Source organism: Eutrigla gurnardus (genome assembly GCF_963514095.1).
Source record: "Eutrigla gurnardus genome assembly, chromosome: 11".
NCBI classification, from domain to species: domain Eukaryota; kingdom Metazoa; phylum Chordata; class Actinopteri; order Perciformes; family Triglidae; genus Eutrigla; species Eutrigla gurnardus.
The window spans coordinates 12,370,532-12,393,471 of NC_139925.1; the positions used below are offsets into that span (position 1 = coordinate 12,370,532).

The 22,940-nt window shown below is 40.6% G+C and overlaps 1 protein-coding gene across 1 annotated transcript in view; it reads right to left on the bottom strand.

The window, feature by feature from the left end:
- The window catches only part of LOC311021235 (E3 ubiquitin-protein ligase NEURL1-like), a 30,022-nt gene extending 29,297 nt beyond the window's left edge, over positions 1-725 (bottom strand). The window contains exon 1 of the mRNA XM_084021689.1: positions 666-725. Coding sequence (XP_083877815.1) covers positions 666-699 — 34 coding nt within the window. The 5' untranslated portion in view covers positions 700-725. The remainder of the gene's footprint in view (positions 1-665) is intronic.
- Positions 726-22,940: the final 22,215 nt, after the last annotated feature.

A 22,940-nucleotide genomic window follows, 5' to 3' on the forward strand; every position in this document is an offset into this window, starting at 1 on the left:
CCCAAAACACACTTTATGGTTAAACTTCTGTATGTGAAAATAAGTTAAGGTGAAGCAAATGAAGACCTCCAGACGTCATGTTTGTCTTTGCAAACGACTAACTCAGGAAATAAAACACACACTTGTATGTTGACAACAAAGCGCCTGAGAATATGTTTATTGAAATGTATAAATAAAAACACCCAATGCACCTTTACATATGTGTATGATTGTTGAGCCGAACAGGTACAACGGGATGTAAAAGGTGTGACACTGTTTGCCAACATGCTGATATCCAGGAAGCCTGTGTTTACTTTCAAACAAATAAGGAGCCATGTGGGAAAAGTTCTGCATCAACTTGGTTCAGTTGATCCTTTTCTGATTTCTTTAAATTATACCGTGAGCCGGATTCATGAGCAATAATGGAGAAAAAAAAAATCAGCATTTCTGTAATATGATATACTGTATCACATTTTGATTTCCAGTTCTTATTTGCTCTTATTCAAAGCCAGTCGTGACTTACAGAAGGTGGTCAAACTCGTGTATTTTAGGCAACCAGGACGCCTACAGTGTTCATGCACACACGCGCGCAGGCTCGAGTGCACAAGCGCGCTTCCAGCTCCGTTCCACCGTCTCCTCTTATAATAACCGCGGGAATCGTTAATTCTAACGCGCGGTGTCCTTACCGTAGAAGGTGTTTCTGGTGATCTGACCTCCCATGGCTGGATGCAAGGTGCGTTCACCTCCTCTCTCTCTCTGTCTCCAAGCTCCACAATATTCACATCCAGCTGCGCGTCCTCGGCGGTGACGTTACACGAACACGACGCCGTTTAACAACAAATGATAAAAAAGAGGGAGAGAGGGGGGAAAAAAGGAAAAGTCCCCGATTGTGATTCAGCTGCAGGTTGTGTTCGTCCCAAGCCTCATCGACGTGAAGCGGCAGATCCAGCAGCAGGCAGCGGCTCCCTCCTCCACTCCAGTCCGCGCACGGATCACGCTGAAATTAACATACAAGGTGGTGGAGGTGGGGCTTCCCGCGACTAGGAACGCTGGAGCTCCCAAAGAGTGGACTCTAAAAGGACCCCAATCCCCCTGTAAGATTATTTATGTATAGACATTAAAAAAAAAAAACATTCTGCTTGCAGTATATTTGAGTTTCTGATCAGAGTTCCCAGTTACATCACCACTCATGAATGTCTTCACTTCCCCCAATTCCTGTAGTCTTTCCCTGAAGATGCACAGTCATCATAAAAAAGAAAAAAGGGGGTTTCCTCTCCCCTGACCTGCTGAGAGGACTGACCTGTTTGCTGCCCCCTACTTTGTTCTCTTTCACTTCCAAAACTCAGATATTCACAGAATCACTCTAGTCAATACATTGGGGGAAAATGGTGCAGCGAAGCAAAATATTGCTTTTATGCAATATGTTATTTTGGCAGAAGACAGCTGAAGTCCTGTCTGGAAAATGACCGATAATACAGAGATGCCCCACCGCTGGGTGTTCATTCCAACCACTGGTGGTTTAAGGCTTTGTTGGTTTATGTTCATCTAAAGCCATATTTACTCAACACAGTAGTATTTGAAGTTTTGCTTGGCAGCTATTAGGAAGATAAAAAGCTGATACATTATGACTTGAGTTTCAACAACGACCCAGCAGAGAAAGCACTGGCTCGGGCTTCAGGCTCAATGTGACACTGGAGCTGAGAAATTGAGCCCAAGCGGCAAGACTGCGCAGTAAATTAACTTCCATTTTAAATTCCGAAACGCTCATAATTGGTGTTTAGTAGCACATCTATTAAAATTATATTACTATAATTTATATTACATCAGGGGTTCTTTGATGACTGCATGCCAATTTAGTGAGCCAGCATGAGAGAAAATGCAGACGTAAGACAGAATATTTCCAAAACCATTCATTTTTTACGAAGCGTTAAGATGCCAGAAAGCACCGAATCCATCTCTTGGTGGATCTCTAGGTGGATCACTTAATCTGTCCTGTGAGGCCCGACGAACTAAAACTTGATCCATTTTCCACAAACGTACATTTTTCCTCAACCCTACACTGTTTTTTTTCCTCCCCGAGGTGGTTTCCCCCCATCTCACTTCCACATTAAACTGCTGAATTGTACGAAATCACAAACTTTGGCTAAAAGCACCAGCATGCTGACGGAACAGAATTCCTAAGACGCTCAAAGTAACACTTGTTGCCATGCAACCTGTATGTGCCACAGATGATTAGAATAAAATGCATTAATGCATTTCATGTTGCATTCGGGGACCCACACAAAAGCTTTGTGAGGACCAGCGGGGCCGCACTTTGAGAAACTATGCATTATGTCACGTGCAACATTTGAGAAGATCACATTTAAGAAGTTGGTGCAATGAATCTGATCAAATCAATTTTAGTTCTAACAGTTTTGCATCCTTCCTGCTTCTTTTTTAGAGGAAAGAACATCTTATTAGGGGTCAGGCGTTGGCGTTATGGCCCCCCAGCGGGCCTCTCAGGATCCGCCTTGTCGCCTTACTGTTTGCATAACTTGTGTCGGCAGCCAGGCCTGTGAGACACTGTACTGGCTCGGTAGCATGAGCTATATTCTTGTGTTGTTTATACAAACTGATTGCGGTTTACTCGGCTGTCTGTAAGCAATTTCCAATGAGGGTAAAGCCATACAACTGTTCACGCAACATTTTACATAGTGATTTTTTATGAAAAGTGGTCGAAATAGATTTCTTTTGTCACAGGATATTGGGATGAACTAAAAATATCGAGGCAGAAAGTGTGAACAGAACACTTAGGAATTTATGGCCTGGAACCTGTAGCTATGACAGTTACACTTAATGGAGTTTGACACGCCACCTGATCGCCAGGCTGCCGAAATCTGATTGGCTGTCCTGTAATACAAGGGGAAGTGTTGTTCGCCGTGAGATGATAAAATATGATGCCTCGTGACCTACAGTGATATCAAAGCAGCATGCCACTAATCATGCCCGGAGACATGGTGCCAAATATCTTCAAATTGCAAAATATCAATTGAATGTTTTTTCTTCCTGAGTTTGTGTCACATCAGAAGAACTTGTGTTTCTGAGGAAGAGATGCTCCACAGTACGACAACTTTTGAAGTGATGCATCATTTCTGGTTATTATGACTCTTTGTAGTCGATTACTTTGCATCTCTTTGAAGTGGTTTCTCATCTATTTGTTGTTTTTTTGTGCCGTATTGCAGTCAGTTTGCATCTCTTTTTGGTTGTTTTACTTCCCTTTGTGGTGTTATTGTGTCTTTTTGTGGTCATTTAGCATTTCTTTAAGGTTGTGTTTTAGTAAATGACGTTTGAGTGATTGACTTTAAACATGAAATAATTACCGTCTCTGGAGGCCCCAGGGTCCCAAGAGGTCGGGGTACCCCTGGGTTTGTGTCCGCATGGCTAATTCAATCTAATGGATCCACACATGAACGTCACAGAATTGGGCTCAAGTATTAATTCATGATTATAAATTGGCTCAATTTGCTTTAATTCAAACACAACTATATTCTCAGAATCTATGCAGTTATTCATATTACTTAGTTACTTTCAGCAATAGCGTTGGACCTTTCACTCGGCCCTGACAGACAGACTGACACCTCATCCCACTGTGGATTATTTGTAGATGGGCGCCTGGCAGGCAGCAGCTGCCTGGTGGGGTGTGCTGGCGTTGGGCCTCTGTGGACATCTTGACAACCTTGTTTGAGGAAGCCACATGCCTGTGCGCCTGCTCTCTTTGGGGATGATGAACAAAAACACCATTCAACTCAGGGATTTTGGCCAGGTGCCCGGCAGCCATATGCAAAACATTAGAACGCAGAAAAGGAACCCCACCCGACAGGCAATCGAAGGTCAAATCCAGTCATATGGCATTTAAAAGTGATAACAACATAAGGAAGATCCTGGGGAAAAGATTATCGATCGTGGCATCCTCATCAGGCAAAGTGTAGCAAACACGGACTCAATTGCAACATTCCTCTAGAATGACCAGAATCCACTGTATTTATTGGCAAAGCGTGCTCGTAGGAAGAATTTGGACTTCAGTTGTTAGAGGCTGTTAGTATATCTACATGCAGTGCCAACATGCAGACAAACAAACACATTCAACTGTATCACGCAAGTAGGTACAAATATAATGCATTGCTCCAGTTTTACTTTCTTTGGAGCTTTAGCTTTTTTGGGCAAAGTGTTGTAGATTTAAGAAGAGCAAAACAGGATTATGAGCCTGGATTGGATTTTATTTAGCCTGGCGTTCAGCGGTGTGCAGTGATCCAGAGACTGTGGAACTGAAGGATCATCGTTATGATGTGATTAAAGACCTGAGGGATTATGAATTGACTCACTGAGAAGTGTTGTATTCTGTAATAAAATACAATGTTCAATTCTCTCTTTATAATCGTTCAAAAACTCTCCCACAAAAATAACTACATATACCATAAAGCCTGTGATCCACATCAGTTTAGCCATGCCTTCCTCTCAGGGTGATAAACACTGGTGATGAACGCTGCTGATAAACACACCCAGCACAACTGGACTAACTGACTAACTGATAACTTAAGACAACAAAGTCTCAAACAGTTTTGGCCATGCTGAAATGGCTTCTTCTTTCTAGTATCAATTGCTTTACTAAAAAAAAAATCATCATTATCTACTCGCCCACATTTAGATAATTGTTTCACGCACACTGATTCAAGCTCCAACACAGCCTTGAAGTTACATCAGCCATCCTTTTTACAGCTACAAAATGGCATCAAACATCCATCACATTTCTCAAAATGAGCTCATGCACCATAATAATCAGGTGTTTTGTAGCCAAACAATTGCATTGCGGGTCCAGTCATTATCCCCTCTATTTTCCTTGGAGAATATGCTTTGTTATAAAAGGCCCCGACAGTCATATCAGACCACGTCACCGGAGCACCGTTAGTGAGGAAAATAATGAGGTATTCAGGGAAATTTGATGGACATTTAATGTTTGTTTTCTCTTCTTTCTCCGTCTGAATAGATGGCTCTATTAAAATCAGCAGATTGGTGGCTGATTGCCTGCAGTCAGTAGAGACTTGTATGGAGATCCGACTGGTATGGGGTGAGTGAAACGTGACAGATTTCATCCTGGAAAAGAAACATCCTGTTGTTGAACATAGTTGTTCTTAAAGGACTACTTCACCTGTGGAAACATGAATCTGTATTGAAATGGGTCAGGTATGTAGCCCAAATGTAAAAATAATTTTGAATTTGGTGCCTTCTTGACCGAGAAAAGGCAGACAGTGTCTTTTTGGCGCATGTGGATGGAAGACAACAACTCCCACAATGCTCAACTCCACAGGCCACACCTGCCCAGTCCCCTACCAGTTTGCACTCACACAGCACTGTCTCAAGTCAAAAACAAGAGAGAACATGACTGAAACTTATTTCACTTATTGCACATATTCTAGTAAACACTCTGGTTTGGCACATGTGAGCGGTGAGCGATTCCGGCCGGCAGTCAGGAGGCAAGCGGACCGGTCCGGCCAGTCAAGTTGTCCGGTGGCGAGTGCATTTTGGAGAGAGTGTTGTAGACTTACCCCCTCAGACCAAAGCAGCCTCCGATGACAGCAAAAGGGGTTTGAAGTTTTAAGGCTTTTCGTCAACTGCTTATTAGTTAACAGTGTAAAACCTTGATGGTGTGATTCTTTTTTTAGGCAGAGTATTAATTATTGTCATGGACCTAACATAAAACCTAAAATAAGTGAACTATTGTGGTTTAATAAAGTTATATTTAATTCAAATATCAAATAATATTAAAGGTTATGTTAAAGGTTATAAGATTGGGGACATTTCAATTGCCCTCAACGGATCTCAACATGGCGACTCCTCCTTAGCTAACAGTGCTAACACTGCTAATAATACAAACAAGCAGCTAAGAGGTTAACTGAGGGGGAACTGGGGAAAACTGACCATGCTGCACAAAAAGATCACATCATTCTAGCATAATCATGTTTGATGGTTTTGTGATTTGGGTTGCCTTTTTGTTTGTGTATTTCCATAATGTTGATACTGTACTTTACAAGCCTATGGCATGTTCTTTTTAATATGACTGCACACACGTTGACACATGACTGCATCATAGAATTCCAAGCAATCAGACTTATTTTTGCAACCAGGTGTTGGGCATTACAGAAAATTCAAGTTTAAGGCTCTTCTGCATCGGCTTCACTTTTCTGACTGTAGCAACTGGAGGTTACCACCTGTTAAAAATATGTTTTTATTCTATTTCTTTTTCTCTTCATCTTTTATTCTACAGTCACAAGAAGCTAATTTAAAACAGAATTGTTTTATATTTTTGAGAAGAAGCACCTATACAGATAATTCTGGCAGGACACATTTAAAAGAGTGTGCAGAATTATTGTGCATTTTTTGGCTACATGGAAGTTTGCCATCATGTGTCGCCCTTATCAATAACCAACTATGATTGTTACAGAGCGTGTATTGGCGCTTGTGAAAATGGCATCGGAAAGCGGGCTTTCCATCATTTTCATTACCATGGAGAGTTCAGACGATTACAATTGATCTTCCTCCAGAGAGGATAAAATCCAAGCCAGGGTGAAAAAAAAAATCCCTCCTCATTAAAGAACCAGGATCATCAAGTATGATTTTCATCACAGATTCATTGTGCAGTACATTACAGTTTGCCATACAAATGTGAAAGAATTAAAGAACAATATAGTTTAATTTTCTCATGGAACATAATGCGTGCCGACCCATAAATCCATGTTTAATAACAGTGCCGAAGTCTTCAATCTTCTAAGGATGTTTTTTTTATTGTGCATTCACATCCTAGATGTTCCCATCTGCCCAGTTTGTGGTTCATCTGATGCAACACAGCAAATCAATTGTATTCACTGCATTGCTTTTTTCCTGACTTTAGAAAAACACCTGCATGTATTCAGCCTGGGAGCAACTGAATGGGTGCTAATAAAGCAAGGCCTTAGAGCCCATTCTCTTAGTTAGTTACTGTAGTCTGGTTGTCATGATGAAGAGTTGTAATTCTGAAAGTTTCCTGCTTAGCATTGAAGCCCCAGAACATTCATAGCCCTGCTGTATGAAGAAAATGCTTTAGAGCAGTCCAGCTGTTTAAAGTCTTTCTACCAATGTTAGCACTGTATTATAAACTGTTTAAACCTTCACTAATATAGAGCCTGTAAAGCATTGCTGGAGCAGAGTGTGACTGCAAACATGCTGGAATGTTAACCTAAGCAAAGAATAAACCAGCCATGAATAAAGCAAGTTTATAATGAAATATGACATTTATAATCAATAAATATTTAAGGTGGTCCCTCCAGCTTTGGCCTAGTGCATAATTAAAACGCTTTACATGAATTCATAATGATGTAATGACAATAGAGGACATAACACAAACACTCTTTTTGCCTGTGAGGTGTAACACATTGATCTTATGCTGCTGCCCAGGGCCTGTTTTATTCAAACACAAGCATATGGAGCGTTGGACAGCTTTCAACTGAAAGTTGGTGTGGAATTTTCTGTTGAATAATAACAGTAAAGCAGCACTGTAAGTTTCTTTATTCAGCATTAATGAAGCAACTATTTAAGATGTAAAGATGTAGTTGTTTCATGTCATCTCATGTTCATAAACTCATCCGTCTCATAAACAGATGATGTGGAAGTCTCTTAGAATCCAAAAGGAGATTTGATATTGAGGGCCATGCCGTCTGCAGCAGCAATATAAATCTCCCCGTGGAGTCCAGACACTCGCCGTGTTGGTTGCTGATGATTCTGAGACTGGCATGCTGAGTAGGCTGATGAAGCTGATGAATCTATGAAGGTGGTGATGGGGAGGTGGAGGGGCGCGTGTAACGACAGCATGAAAAGGTGGAGAGATAAACATACTCAAGAAGAGACAGCAGCGAGACGATAGGCTTACAAAGAAGGTGTATCATTATGCCATTGGATAAAAGAGACCAGCTGATGTCATGATTGATGGCCCCGAACTATGATGGAAAGCAAATGATGATTGAGCGTGTGTGAGAGGAGTGAATGACAGGATGTTTGAAAAAAAAATAGTTGCTGGCCTAAACATGCAAAAGTGTAATCTTCCTGAGTGAATTCAAGCAAAATCTTCATTACCATGTTGACTAACTCCCAACAAAATAGTATTATGATACTTTCTGAAAATGGGAGATCATAAAATGTTTGTGACATTTGCCCAGGATTTTGCATCGGTCATCATGTTTTATTTTACTGAGTTAATGAAAAGTCTCTTCAATCCTTCACCACAGCAGTTGTTAAAAGTACATCACCACAGCAGAGCTGGTTGATTGTTATAGTATCTGATTTCCTTCACACTCTGTGAGCAGTTGGAATCAGGATTGGTAACCATGGAGGTGCCACGAGTTTCTAGTTGAGACCTGAAAGGCCTGTTTAATCTGGCCCAGGATCTGATGGTGTACATTATTTTTTTTTTTTGCTTGTTTTTTTTATGTGGCACATGCCCCAAAGGCAAAGGCAAGTGATGACAAGGTTGGAGCTTCTTTTTATTCCATCAGACGAAGATGAACTTTGAATAAGTGTATCAAGTTTGGTATTTACCCGTTTCCAAGACAACTTCCCAGATGCCTATTGAAACAGAGCCTATTGATTTAACTGTGATTTCACAGTATATTCCCATCCAATCCAATATAAATATTATATTTTTAGTTTATTCTCCTTTCTTAATAAAGTGTCTAAACATACACTTAACCTACTTATTATTACAAGCTCGATACAGTAGCTCAGCAACAAGAAAACATCACAGCTTTTACTGGATGCATCCTAATAAATGTAATTCTCCTATAGTGTTTAACATGGCTGCTGCATAGATAGAGAGCGAGAGAGAGAAGTGTCAGTATGGATCTGTTATGGGAGAATTTTGACAGCCTCTCTTCAACCTCAGCATGAACAAAATACTCAAATTCAAAATGCAATATTGAACCAAAACACCAGCACTTGAAATGTGTGGTGTAGCCTCCAGCACTTGCTGAACTTTGCCAGTGTTGTGCTGAGCCGGTTTCTGTTGGAGTTGAGCATCAGGATCAGTAGTGCATGAATGAAGAGTTGAGGCAAGGAAGAAAACAGAACTCATATTTGTTTGTTCTCTTGTAGACTGAGATCTGTATTCACTCAAGAAAAACCCAGAGAATTAACTTTTAATTAGTAATAATTTAACTTGCTGAACTTTATTGATTACATTTTTTTGTCTTTTTACTTATGATGACCACTAACTGACTATTGGGACCAACCGCTCCTGAAAATGGTCCAGCATTAAGCAAGAGTGCTGTCGGCAGCAGCTGCTCAGTGGCTGCAATGTAATCCTGTCGGGGCAAGCTGGCACAGTCATTTGCATCCACTTACTTGTTTTTGCAACTAATTGTTATTTACGTCTCTGACATTATGGAAACTAGGAGTCTAGGAGAAGTGTTGTTCTAAAATCTGGCGAGGTGACTCGTTTGCTCTGCTAGCTCGGCAGAGTTTGTTGTTTTCGGAGTATGGAAAGTGTAGCCTCACGGCTGAATATTTAGGTGATTTCAGCTATGTGCTTGAAATGTTATGGCCGTATATATTTCTTGGAGCCTGAGAATATCAATGAAGAGATGAAAAGAGCAGATGAGGATAGAGAGCGGGGCAACGGGCAGAGGAGGGTGAACCAGGCCACAAAGCTTGGGAGAGTGGTGGTGTTCCTGTGGGTGCTGTGACCCGACGCCCACAGAGAAGGAAAGCAGTAAAGAGGTGGGAACCTGTCGCTGCCCGATATCCAGATTTTACAATGAATTTTCTCCTCGAGCACATGACAAACAGACTTGATCAGGTGAAACAAGGAACAACGTTTTATTTCCCCGTAGGGCCCTTTTGTAAATGTTAACTGCACATTGACGCGGCGCTGTTGCCCTCTCTGCTGACTTTGTGAATACCGGTTACAGCGTTATCCCTCAATGATTTACCAATTTCGAAAATTGTTGACCCCATAAGTCACATAAACACAAAGACATGGGAAAACGGGTCATAATTGATGAATGCCGAATTACCCTTTACATTACCCTTACAAAAAGTAATAAATTGTATGCATACGATGAAAGGAAGGATTATTCACACGTGAAGTGTACATCAGTGGCTTATTGTGATGAATGTATCTGTGCTTAGTGCAACACATTCAAACTCCCAACCTGCCACATTCTGGTGCTTGGTCATTTGCTTTCAATAATGATTCGCATGTTAATGATTCCAAGTCTCAATATGCATCTCAATTTCCCGCATATCAAATTACATTACTGCACGCGGCTACTTGTTCATCAATTAATACAAGCAGTCATATAAACCTGAACTCCCCTTTTATTTGTAAAAAGCTGCATCTAGTAATATGTCTGTCACCTGCACATAAACATGATAATAGCCAGACATAACTCCCAGCAAGTAATTGTGCGTTCAAGATGTCTAAATGGCCTTCTGACCTCACATCTCTCTATATATACATGCACCTCTGGTGCTGTGACGCAGACACACAAACACACCCCTGCCTCTAATGGCCGAGAACAATGCTGTTCTTTTTCAAATGTCGCCGTCTGCAGTGGAGTGCTGTCATCAACTCGCAATTATGTCTCTCGAGCAGTACTGCTGCTCTCTAGCAGTTGAAAATCACAATTGCGTTGTGTGACGCATTTACATGGAGAAGAAAGAGAGTCAGAGAGTGGTGCATATTAACAATGAGTAGCAGGGAAAATAATGCCTATTCAAAGCTTCCTGCTATTATGATGAATAGGCTAAAAGCAGGCGAAACATGTTCCATAATCTCACCAATCTCTGTTTGATACAAGCCATTGAAGTGACAGCAATTTCTAGCCTTGATTTCGTCAGGTGGCCACCCATTTCCATCTTTTAAAGCAGACCTGCTCCAGGTATCGTCTACAATGGAGGACATGAAGGAGGCTGGGCGGGGCAAGTAGGCATCTTCACTGAAAGAGAGAGCGAGAGAGAGTGAGATGTTATTGTTTTTTCTTTCATTCCAGAGAAAAATGTAACCTCATTCTTTTGTATAAAGTATTTAATTTTGTTTATCAAGGATAAAGTTGTCATTTACTGTTTACCGTCCACGGACCCTCCGAGAAGATGTTCGTGGAGATGTCATTGTCCAGCTTGTAGCAATAAAACAAATTCTAGGTTAAAAAATGCTGGACAGGTCGTCAGCCTATCACAGGGCTGATACGTGGAGACATGGTGCCAAACATTCATTAACGTATTTGAAACTTCCAAGAGAAACCTAACACAGCTTGAAGGTTTCCCAGAGTGCACAGTAATGCAGAGAGAGTCACTGATGGCTTCAGTCATTCCTCTTGAGGTCGTACACTGATTTAATGGCATCTGGGGAGAATCACAGACTTTGGCAAGCCTTTGTCATGATTGACCGTTCCTTTTCAGCTTTATATATTGTTTTTTAAAAATGACAATAGAAGTATTATATGTATTAATATATATTAGTATATATATTTATTTATATTTATGCTGCTATTTGCCAGACATGTTCTTGGTACAAGGTTGACTACTCAGGATGGGAAGAACATCACTCCATTTGCTCCCATTTTTTCCAGTACTATTTTTTACATCTTGCTTCACACGCAGGAATTTGATCCATTAGAAAATATTAAAATCAATTATTTGTCTCCTGTTCAACTGTAAATGAAAATGCAAACTGTTCTTTGACATGATATGAATAAATCCAATGATTTTAGGCCTACTGTACATGAAGAGCTGCCATCAGTGTCTTATTGTACCGATGGCTTAAATACTTGGCATGACACGTGCACAAATTGCGACACTGCAATCTTTCCACTCCTATAGTATATGGATCACTGCGAGTCAGCGTGGGGAGGGGGAAGCTAATGGAGCGAGGAGCACGACCATGTCATCTCTCAGACAGGTTTACAAGGCGTAGTATACAAAACTTTAAACATCTTTCCACACTTTCTGGAACTTACTGGCAAACACACCTGGACAACGAAGTGGAAACTAACTTTATGAGCTCTTAACATTTATTATTGTCATCGAAGATACACACGGAAAATAGACATGGATCTGCCGTAGGGCCAGATATGTCAAAAAGTCTCTGTCTGTGTACTCAAATTTATAGAGTGTAGTGTTGATTATAGCATGGGTTTGTATAATAATAATAATAATAATAATAATAATAATAATAATACATTTTATTTATAGAGCGCTTTTCGTGGCCACTTTAAAGTAAAATACAGTAAAAATAGAAATAGACAATAAATAGACAAAAGGTCAGAGGGGGCCTGGTTGTGGAGGGCTTTGTGAGGGAGGAGGAGGAGGAGGAGGAGTTTCTCCTTCTTCACGGAGTACACAGCCCAGAACATACAAACCGAACCACCGCATTTTCACAATGGCCCCTGTAGTTCTCCTACACACTCGGGAGAAGTTTCAGTTGGCTGCAATCTGAGACTTAACCACAATACTACACACTGGCTTTAATTTCTCTCCCCAGGTGATGCACAGTTAAAGATTACAGCTCATTCAAATGAGTATAATTATAATTTTGTACATCAACATAGAAGAAACCAGGTCCTTCCTCTTATAAAATATGACCTTGCTCATTTAACATATAGCGACAAATACGAGAAGATGTAGCAAACATTCGTGCTCCTTTGCATCTTTCAGGAAGAACGAGTGCTTTTATTTTCAAAGTCGGTGCGTAATAAGATAAACGACGCTTCACTCCAGAGTATTGATTCCTCTGTGTCAAAAACAGATGCTCTGTCATTGGCGGTGACTCACAATCATATTAAGTCGACAACAAGGTGAAGGCCATGTTCTAACTGAATGACAGCTCGTCTCCTCCGGATACAAATGGCTTCCTCCCATCTCGGCACGCACACTCTGGGCTACGCATTCCCAACAGCTGCTGCAGATGATTTCAGTGTTTAGTATCACAATATGTAAGCTATATCAAGGAAGCGTATTCATATCGAATGATGTGTTGATTTTTCATTTTATAAGGCTACACTTTTGTGTGAATGTGTTTTTCCATTGTTGTGTGTATGATTTGAAGCCGCATGACAGTGTGCAGACTATTGGCCAGATTTACACTCTTGTTCCGCCTGTTGTTTCTGTGCTCCCCAAACAGATGCTCCATCAAATCTCTTTATACTTGGCTGAGCAATGGGAGCTACGCACTGTCACTCCATGGCCCCAATTCAAAGACTTCCAATGTATAAGCTGTCATTCACCATGATAGGTTCCATGAGTGTGTGCAATAAGTGTGTGTTTGTGTGTGCGTGTGTGCGTGCGCTGCTCCTGAACATATGTCATTGAGCTCTTTTTTCTTTGCATTTTGTTTTAAATTCAGCTTGCCAGTAAACCAGTAATACGTGTGTGTTTATTCTCGCCTTTATCCAGAAATGACTGTGTAATGCTGTAAAACCTTAGCTCATAAGTTGTCTCCGGCGAATTCAGTTACATATTTTAAAATGTCCCTTTTATTGGCTTATCTTTATAGTGCTGCACTCCAGCCAGTCATTTGGATCTTTTATAGATCAATGCCCATTTCTGAAACAAAAGCTGGATGAAATATGAATACTGGTGTGGGTTGTTTGGCGATCACTAATAAAGCTTCCATGAGGGTTGCAAGAATCCACACAGCCAAAGTAACATCACATCATCGGGAACGCAGATTTCACATCCGACACTGTCTTAATATGCAGATGTTCAGAAGTGATGCTGAGTTTTCTAACACACTTTAAAGTTTGGACGAATATCAATTTGCCACAAGGAAAAAGCTGCACAGATTATAGAGGATCCAAAATTCCCCCCCCCCATCATGATTTTGCATCAGCTCATGTCCATGTGGCCCCAGTGCTTCAGGGTCTTCTAACAGAATATTGCAGAACATAGTATCATCTGTTAGCCTACGTTTTGGCAAATATCCTCCATACAAAGTATGCCAAATTAGTTATTAGCAGTGTGCATTTTATCTATTTATACACCGTCTTTAGTGCAGCACAGCACAGTGTTTCTCTTGACTGTGTCCATGCTTATGACACAGTCTGTCTTCAACACATCTGTCTTTACTCACAGTGTAAAGCTGACATCATCTCCACACATGCGACTCCCACACACACACTCCCCCCAGCACAGGCCCCATGGAGCATACAAATGGAGGACGGGGTAAATGAATCAAAATCAACAGTAGGCATCTGTTTGGAACAACTGACAGAATTCAGGATGCAGAACCCCAAAGCAGGCACATTGAAGGTCAGTGGGGAGAAGAAGAAAAAAACAAAGAAAATAATATTGTCTCTGTCTTCCAGGCTGCAAGCAAATGGGTCATTTTTTTATTTTTATTTTTAGGTATTTTTTGTTTTTTCCACATAAATCACAGTAATAAGAGTAAGGCTTAATCACCAAGGATACAGATAAGAAAAATGGCTGAGATGTTGGACTCTGTTGTCAAGGAAACTGGAGAGAATTGGTTGGGTGGCCTTGGAGGCTCACAGTAAATTGCTGACCAAAACCATCAGATGCATGCAGTACATGGGAAGAGACAAAATCTTTTTTGGTTTATTTTATTTGTGACTTGTTGCTTTCAATCTAACATACAATTGTATATGCATGTGCAAACAGACAAGGTAAGGAACGAAAAGAACCGGTCGGTATAATTACAAACAATAATGAATGTAGCAGGAACACCTCGTTGGATGTATCTACAGGGACTTTAACATCTAAACATGCAGATTCATGAGAGATTTTTCCTCCAGCTTTTCCTCTCATCATTTTACAACCTTATACCGATCGACAATGCCATTCATAAAGTAGATAGCATGTTAGTCAATGAATATTTTAAAAACTACAAATGATGTGTGACATTGACAGAAGGACCTCGTTTAAAATCTGTGAGAAATATTCCTTATGCAACTGGAAACTGTCGCAGCTGATATTGCATTAGACAGTCACTTTAGGGATAAGATATTGCTGTGAATGTCTGTATAGAATAATTCATGACGTGTGCGTGTGTGTGCGTGTGTGTGCGTGTGTGTGTGTGTGTGTGTGTGTGTGTGTCTCACAGGCCCAGAAGACTCATCTGTGAATGAAACTGCGACACATAATGATGTGAGCCGAATAAACACATCACAATAAGCATGATTAGAGCTGAAATTGATTCTTCAGTCTGATTTTCTTTTTTTTTATCACAAAATGTGTGTTCAAAATCTGAACATGATGTCCTCTTGGGTGGATTTTATTATAATTTCCCATTTCACTCTGTCAATTAATGAGATTTTTCTCCCTCTGGAAGGCAATTAAACAATGGACCCTGTGTTCCCGTCCCTGCCAATATTCTTGCACTTCTCCTTTATCAACACACAACTATCTAATACCAATTACTGCCTGTCTTTTCAAATACATGCAAATTAAAGTTGCTGCAAATTAACTAGCTTTCCAGCTTATCCTGAGCACTCAAGTGTGGACCCACTTACTGCTACTATATCTTTTATTTTGTCATTATTTCTCCTCCAGTCAAAGTCAGTTTGTTCTCAAGGGTAATATGATGGGAAGGAGATTAACCCGACCCAACTCATAATATCTGATTGAGCCGACACTGATGCAGCTGTTTATCTGTTATTTGTGTGCAAATGTGTATCTCTGTGGGTTAGAGGGAGTGAATCTTACTATAGATGTAGAACAAAATGTGGTGAAATATATAACAAGAGTACTTCCTATTATCAGCTTTATTTAATGTAACTTCCTCCCAATGATCTAGCCCCCTCTAGTGTGAAAAGAAATGATCATGATGGAGACGCCTGACTCAAAGGTCCTCCTTAAGAAACTCATACATCATATATGCAACAGAAGCATTCAATGTATTATTCAAATGTTAAAGCATTTCTAACATATTTTAAAGACAGAGAATTGCTCTTAAAATATCATTTCAGTCAGGCTGCATCTTGACTGTGTGCTCTCCCCCCCCCCCCCCCCTCCCAATCATGTTCTGCCCTCAGTCTCTGCTGCTCTTACCGTTGCGTGCATTTTCTTTTCTGATCAACAAATTCCTCCAGCATCACAGAAAGAGGCTCTTTTCAAACCACTAGGGGGCACTATGAAACAACACAGCCATTAACAAATTAGCAGGGGAGTCATAAAGGATGGTTATTTCTCCAGCAGTAGCTGTTTGTTGCTGTGTTACTGAAAATGAAATTCAAAACAAACAGGTCTGTTTGGTAGATTCCCCCACCCTCCCCAGCAATCCCTCTGATTGCCCTTATACCATTTTTTTCTTCCTTTCTTCCTTTCTTTTTTTTTTTTTTTTTTTCAAACCAACCGGTGGTTATGTTGTCTGGAATATGCTAATCTGCTATGCACCGGCAACTCCCTGGGTGAAGATCACTTATTAAAAGCATAGTTGGGAGGGTTTATGCAAATTGAGTCAAATCAAAGCAAGCTTTCCCTTGGTTGGTTACCCCTTTGCATACATTGTGAATTTGAGACCAATATTTTATTCCTCATATTCTTTTTCACAGAGCCTGTGCCACTTCCATGTCACCTCTGAGCTCTCCTCATTGTGTATTTAATGTTGAATTCATGTTGCTCCGCTTTCTCATTTCTTTTTGACACTGTGTTGCTTCAGACAAACAGTTTGCTTGTCTGCAAAAGGAGAAGTTTCATTTCCCGTTGAGTGGATTGACAGATTTGTTAGAAGGGAAAGATGGATAATATCCGCTGTGGCCAAAGGCTGCTGTGAAGTAGTCTGACACAGACACTGATTAAGCCTCTTGAGATCTAAAGGGATTGTGGGTCTTAGTTGTGAGAGCAAAAAAAAAAGAGAAACAAAAAAGAGAAAAGTGAGCGGGCTAAAGAACAAGACTGCAAATTGGATTGGATGAGATGCATGTGTCCTGTGGGTGTGCTGGCTTTTTTTGTGTAACATGTCGTTCAGGTTAGGGCCAACAATCAGTTGTGCTCCCTTAACTCCGGACTATTAGGTGCAGAGAGGAGAAACGAGCAGATCTCAGATCAACAAGGATGGGGATGATGCGCTGCATTGTTTGTGGGCGCCGTTAACTTCTGATTTCATTATTTAGGAGGAAAGTCACACTTTGCCCGTTTCGCATACAGCTGCATAATGACGGATTTAATTGGACCTCTTGACATGCATATGGGTTTATGTTTATACCACAGTAATGCGGACACAACTGACTTCTAGAATCACCCCTGCCCTTAAGCGCTCCTTGCGCTGTGCAAAGGTGAGTCCCCTATGTTCCATATTTATATTTTGACCGTAAATTAAGTAAAAAAGAGCAGAGGTCAACGCCTGCCCTCCAGGCAAATATGCAGACTCTGCAGTCTCGTGTTGGGTACTAAATATCACCAATTGTTCCTATTACTGGTTTAGATTGTGGTCTAACTGGGAAATTTCTCTTTAAAGAATAAAAGCATTAGTCATCATGCACTTCAGCCAAGCGGCGAGATGTATTGAACGTTGTTCGTGCTTTCAGGGCCTTTTCAAATGGATTTTTGTTGCAAAGACAACTAAGAGTTAACCCTTAACCATCTATGTCCTGTCAACGTGAATATTATCTGTGATGAACACAACTCGTGAAAGCACACATAGCTCAATAGCATGACAGCCATAATTTCCTCTAAATTCTTCTTTCACTGTATTTCTTTTAACAGATATATTTAATAACCAGATGTAAATCTGTTTGTTGGCTTCTGTAGCGCTACGGCCAAAATGTGTGTGTTTGTGATGTCTTCAGAAGTGGCTTTTGTCTAGACGTATTCATTGAGAGGTTGCAATCCTCTGTGTCTTTGTGGGGGAATTCAGTAAGGTTTGGACTATAAGGCGATCCTGAGCACATTTCAGCGTTTAACCCGAGCATAAACCCCATCAGTGCAGTAGAGGCAGCTGTGGATGATTCTTTAATCCAAGCAGACACTGGGAGAGAGGGAAGACAGAAAGGCTTCCAACAGCATCCTCCCTACTGCACGCCAGCAGGGATCAAATTCCCCAATGCGAATGCAGAAGGGTTTGCCGATTGCAAAGTCTAATTGCAATATTAATCAATTACAGGGAATAAAAAACTCATTTTTATGCCCATCATGGGTGGCTGGCATGCTGACTTCCTGTAGTTTTGACTGGCTGATTCATATGAGCTTTGTGCTCCATTGTCAGAAAATGAAATGATCCCACTTCAGAGTGATATTTGCATATTCACTCAAAAACAATGAGGTTCTTATGCGGTAGCATAGAAGATACATCATACAAGCATAGCGTATTGGATGTTTGCTAGACTCCTGTTGATATACACAGAATCAGTCCAGCATAAATGGTGAACGCAGTTCAATAATGTCTCAGTCTGGATGAAAGCCGCCCCCCATAAAAACCATCAGAGGGCAATCGATGCGCTTTCATCCCCAGGACGGAAATTGCACTCATATGGCTCAGACTCTATGAAGGTCCCCCATCCAGAGCCAAATCATTAACATCAAACTTGCAGGAAAGATATCAAAATGTCAGTCTGGCCTGCAATCTCTGGGCAGATGAGTATTGCCTCTATTTCTTATACAATTTCATTCTCCTCACATCAACTCCTACCGTAGCCTACTGGAAGGCCTATTTCCCACAACACAATTTGATTATGTTCAATATGGAGAACTGCACACGTTGGATACATTTTCTAGAGAATTATTGAACATGCATGCATAAAAACATACAGACATACATAAAAACATGTAGAAGAAGTAAAACATGTCGAAGAAGTAAAACATGTCGAAGAAGTATATTCACTACATGTATGTATGTATGCTTATATGTATGTATATATTTATGTACATTAATTCCTTTAAGACTTTATTGCATTTTGATTAATTCATGTTAAATGGTCGCTTCATCAAAAGTACAAAATCCTACCTTTCACTTTGTACAGATACATTTGTTTTTATTTACCCATTTAGAGATTCTTGACACCACAATTGAGGCAAATATAATGTGTTATCAGTAAAAGTGACTTTGTGGTTTTCACAGCATCTGACTCAAATGGAAGGAGTGTCCAAATGAAGGAGTCTCTGCCTTTCCTCTGTCCTTCGATTTTCTCAACACCCATCGGCATTTAATTACATGTATTAGTAGTGTGTTATGTGCTGTGTAGTGTATCGAGAGGGGCCCCCTATTAACTGCGGTCACCAGCAAATGGCATGCTGGGTGCAGCACTTTGAAGATAGACAAAGAAAGAGAGACCAAAGATGTTACATTGTAGCAAATTTAAACATTTCAGGCATTCCACATGTTTGGATTGACGTTTTTCTTCCCTGGAAATAGCCCGGTCCCCTATATCTAGCTGTGAGCACTGCTAGAGGATGCATCTATGTCATGGACCGGTGTGTTGCTCAGAACTCAAAGCAGCACATTGTTGAGTGTGAAGTTGTTTGGATGAAGTCTCTGCACATTAAACTCTGCTACTTTCTCCCCTACACATTTAATATTTATATTATTTACAGCAAGCTTTTGTTCTTAACTTCGTCTCTTGCACATTGTTGAAGACCACTGAACGGGCTTGTAAATGTAAGTTAACATATTTTATTTAAACATTAAACATTCTGGCTTTTGTAGAATACCGTATAATATGTTTTCTATTATTAACTATTGCACAATTGGGTTTTATAATCTGTAAAGATTTTTCTCTTAAGATGTTCACTAAATACTGTGGTAAACCTAAAGAATAGGTTCTGAGAGGTTTTTCAAGTCTTTCCTAAAACAATATTCAGTTGCCCATAATCACTGAAACTCATGCAGTTGGTCTTCTTCATACTGGCTGTAAAGAGCTGCCTTTCCAATGTGATGGCAGATAAAATTCCACATTTCTTGTTCTGTGCAGAAATTAAATGTTAAAAGTGAAAGAAGGATTGAGTTCAGATAACTTCTTGGTTAAAAGTGCAATCTTTTAGTTTGTAGCAGCGATATCTACTGAAATAATAAGCATGTGCTAACAAGCCAAGGTGATACATGAGCGGACCAAGAAGCAAAGCTGTATCGAGGGCTTGTCAATCACGTTGAGGGCACAGGATCCAAGTACATACTAATAGTTTGTTTATTGGATTAAACGTGGCAGAAAAAAAAAAAGACTGGGAGTTGGACCCTCAGTTTGGATCAAACCCCCAGCTGGGGTTTACACTGGCTGAATCTGTTAGACTTTAGCTCTGCTAACTGAAGGACTGTCTCCCAGAGCTGGAGGTGCAGCAGCTGAAGAAACGCTGGTTCAAATTGGGAGCAGAACTGTTGCCGGTCAGCTGTTAAAAAGTCATAAGTGCGAATGAAAAAGAGGCTCAGGCAGGGAACAAGGAAGGGAAAAAAAATCTTTACACCTGCACGTGCACATTAGAATAAAGCCAAAAGCATCTTGGAATGCTTACGCTCATAGATCTCGATATGTAACTAATGGGCTCTGTCTTAACCCGCTGCAGGGGGAGATCTTATGTAAAAAGAGGATGACAATGTACTTATCAGGGCATTGTCTTTTAACTCAAAGCACAGGCTGACCAAAGAAGAATGTAAATGAATTGAAAATACTGTGAATGTCGGCATATTAAAGCACTGTAGCATTCGTTCTTTTGATCATCTGGCATTCGTGTTAAGTTCAATGTATGCCAAGGCCTCCTGCGTTGCATCTGACAAAATACACACAACAAACACAAAACTCTCTCTCTCTCTTCCTCTCTGCCTCTCCTCCCATTTCTTTCTTTCCTTGTGCAACACTAAAATAGCATCATCCCTCTGAAGCTCATATTATCTGGGCCTTATGGTGGGAATGTGACTTGTGCGTTTGAAAGACAATCACTTGCATTTATGAACAACTCGTCATCTGCACAGCGTGCGTGTTCTCGTATCCACTGCAATGTCAAATTGTTACAAAAGCAATTAGCAAGCAAAGAACAACAGTGGTTCACTGTTGTGCTAAATTGAAATAATTCAAAAGCAGATGACATGTAATTGATATAATTTAACTATAATGACTGTAAGTGCTGTAATCACAGGATAACTGTGTATGTAAGTTGTTTAGTCTAAGATCGCATTTAATCTGAGTGGCGCTGAAGGTTTTTGTGGGATTTGACCATCTTTAAGGCAATTTTTGTCATTGGAACAGATGGAGTCATCTAAGAATTGCTTCAGATTCATTGTTTGAACATTTAACATTGTTTTTTTTTTAATGTTTGAGCAGTGACATTTGTATCCAAACATCCAAACATTACACAGAAATCTTGAATCCTCTCTTCTTGGCAGTGGGTAACAAGTGGCAGTGGGTAACATTTTCATCTATTTAATTGTCTTTTAAGTTACTATCTATAAAAGAGTGAGTTAAAACAATGGTGATTGATCATGTGACCCACTAATGAAAGTGCGTGTATTTGCTGCTTTGCCTAGAAATAGTATCTCCGTGTCTGTGGCAACATTCCCGCGCAAAATTAAAAAATTAGTGAGGCTTTTTACGTCAGTCAGCAGCGGTTGGTCTGCCCAGGTGGAGCTATACTCACGGAAGCACATGCTGCGTTTACTTGTAATCGGAAATCAGTAACTTCCAACTGCTGAGTCAGGCTCCCTCTAGTCTAAAGTGTTTGAATGGCACAGCCAGATACATTTGATTACTGCTGACTCACAATGGAGGATCAACAGCCAGAGAAAGAAGAGCATTCAACTTCCAGTCCGAAGAAAGAGAAACAAACTAACGAATTGAAGAGAAGAAGGGCAAGTCATCAAGAAGAAAAGTGCCTGCGAACGAGGGAAAACGACATTGAGTTGACACTGTTGGATGAGGTCTCAGAGGCTCGCCTGCAGTTACATCTAGGCTGCTAGAAGCAACATATCTCAAATCTTACGAACTGCCACTTTAAACATGCTTTTGTCACATTTTCAAAAGTCTAACACTTTGTTAGCTTTCTACAGAATGTCAAGATGTCCCTCAATTTGGAAAAGTGTCAGAAACTACATTTCCTTTGTTTCTAAAATTAGTCTGCTCTGCCAAGTGACTCTTTGGAAATTATTGGAGGGGTCAAATATCTTTTAGTTTAGCTAAAAGGAGGGTATAGCCAATAAACAGGATGCCTGCTACTTTGACAATTGCTATTATATAATTGTATTGCTTTTGAAGTATAAAACCAGTGGCAAAATATCAATGCGAGGATACAATTGTTTTTTGTTTTATTTTTTGATATGAATCATTGTTGACATGTTCTTATTTCCAGAGCTGAAGCTTCTTCTTTTTTCTTTTTTCTTTTTTTTCAAAACTCTGAAATGAACTGGACAGAAATTCGGAGGCATCGGCTGACGCTGGCAACACAGCTGCCTCGGTCAATAGAGCAGAGCTGCTCACGGACTTGGAGCAGATGACGGCGCCAAACAGAGCCGGATCAAACAGCTTGATCCGTAAAGGACTTGACTCAAGACACAAATTGACTGCGGGTGCAGAAGATAGCACCTCTCCCCCAGTCATATAACTTTCACAGTTCATAGACACTGAGCGGGACACATTTTTGGAAACGTGCCACAGTCATTAAGTCCGGCCTATTTCCGTATTCTGGTCACGCATCTGCTGGAGATCTGTCGCCGTGGTTTCTTATATCACGAGAGGTGGAATCACCTTTGCCCCCCCGACTCCCAGGGCGTATTGTGACGGAGGGACTTTTGCTATTAGACACCGCGGGAAAAGGATTTCTGTCTTGTTGCACTCCTGACTGCTGATTGAACACCTCAGTGCTATCTGTTACCAGGAGAGTGGTCTGCTGCCAGTGGCGCTTCGTGTAGTAGTAGATTATTCGCTTCCACTCAGATGGATGTACTTTACATGACATTAAACTGCAGCAATATGCAACATGCCTGGTACAAATCCATCACTGTCCTGTCCTCCTGCCTTTTTAAG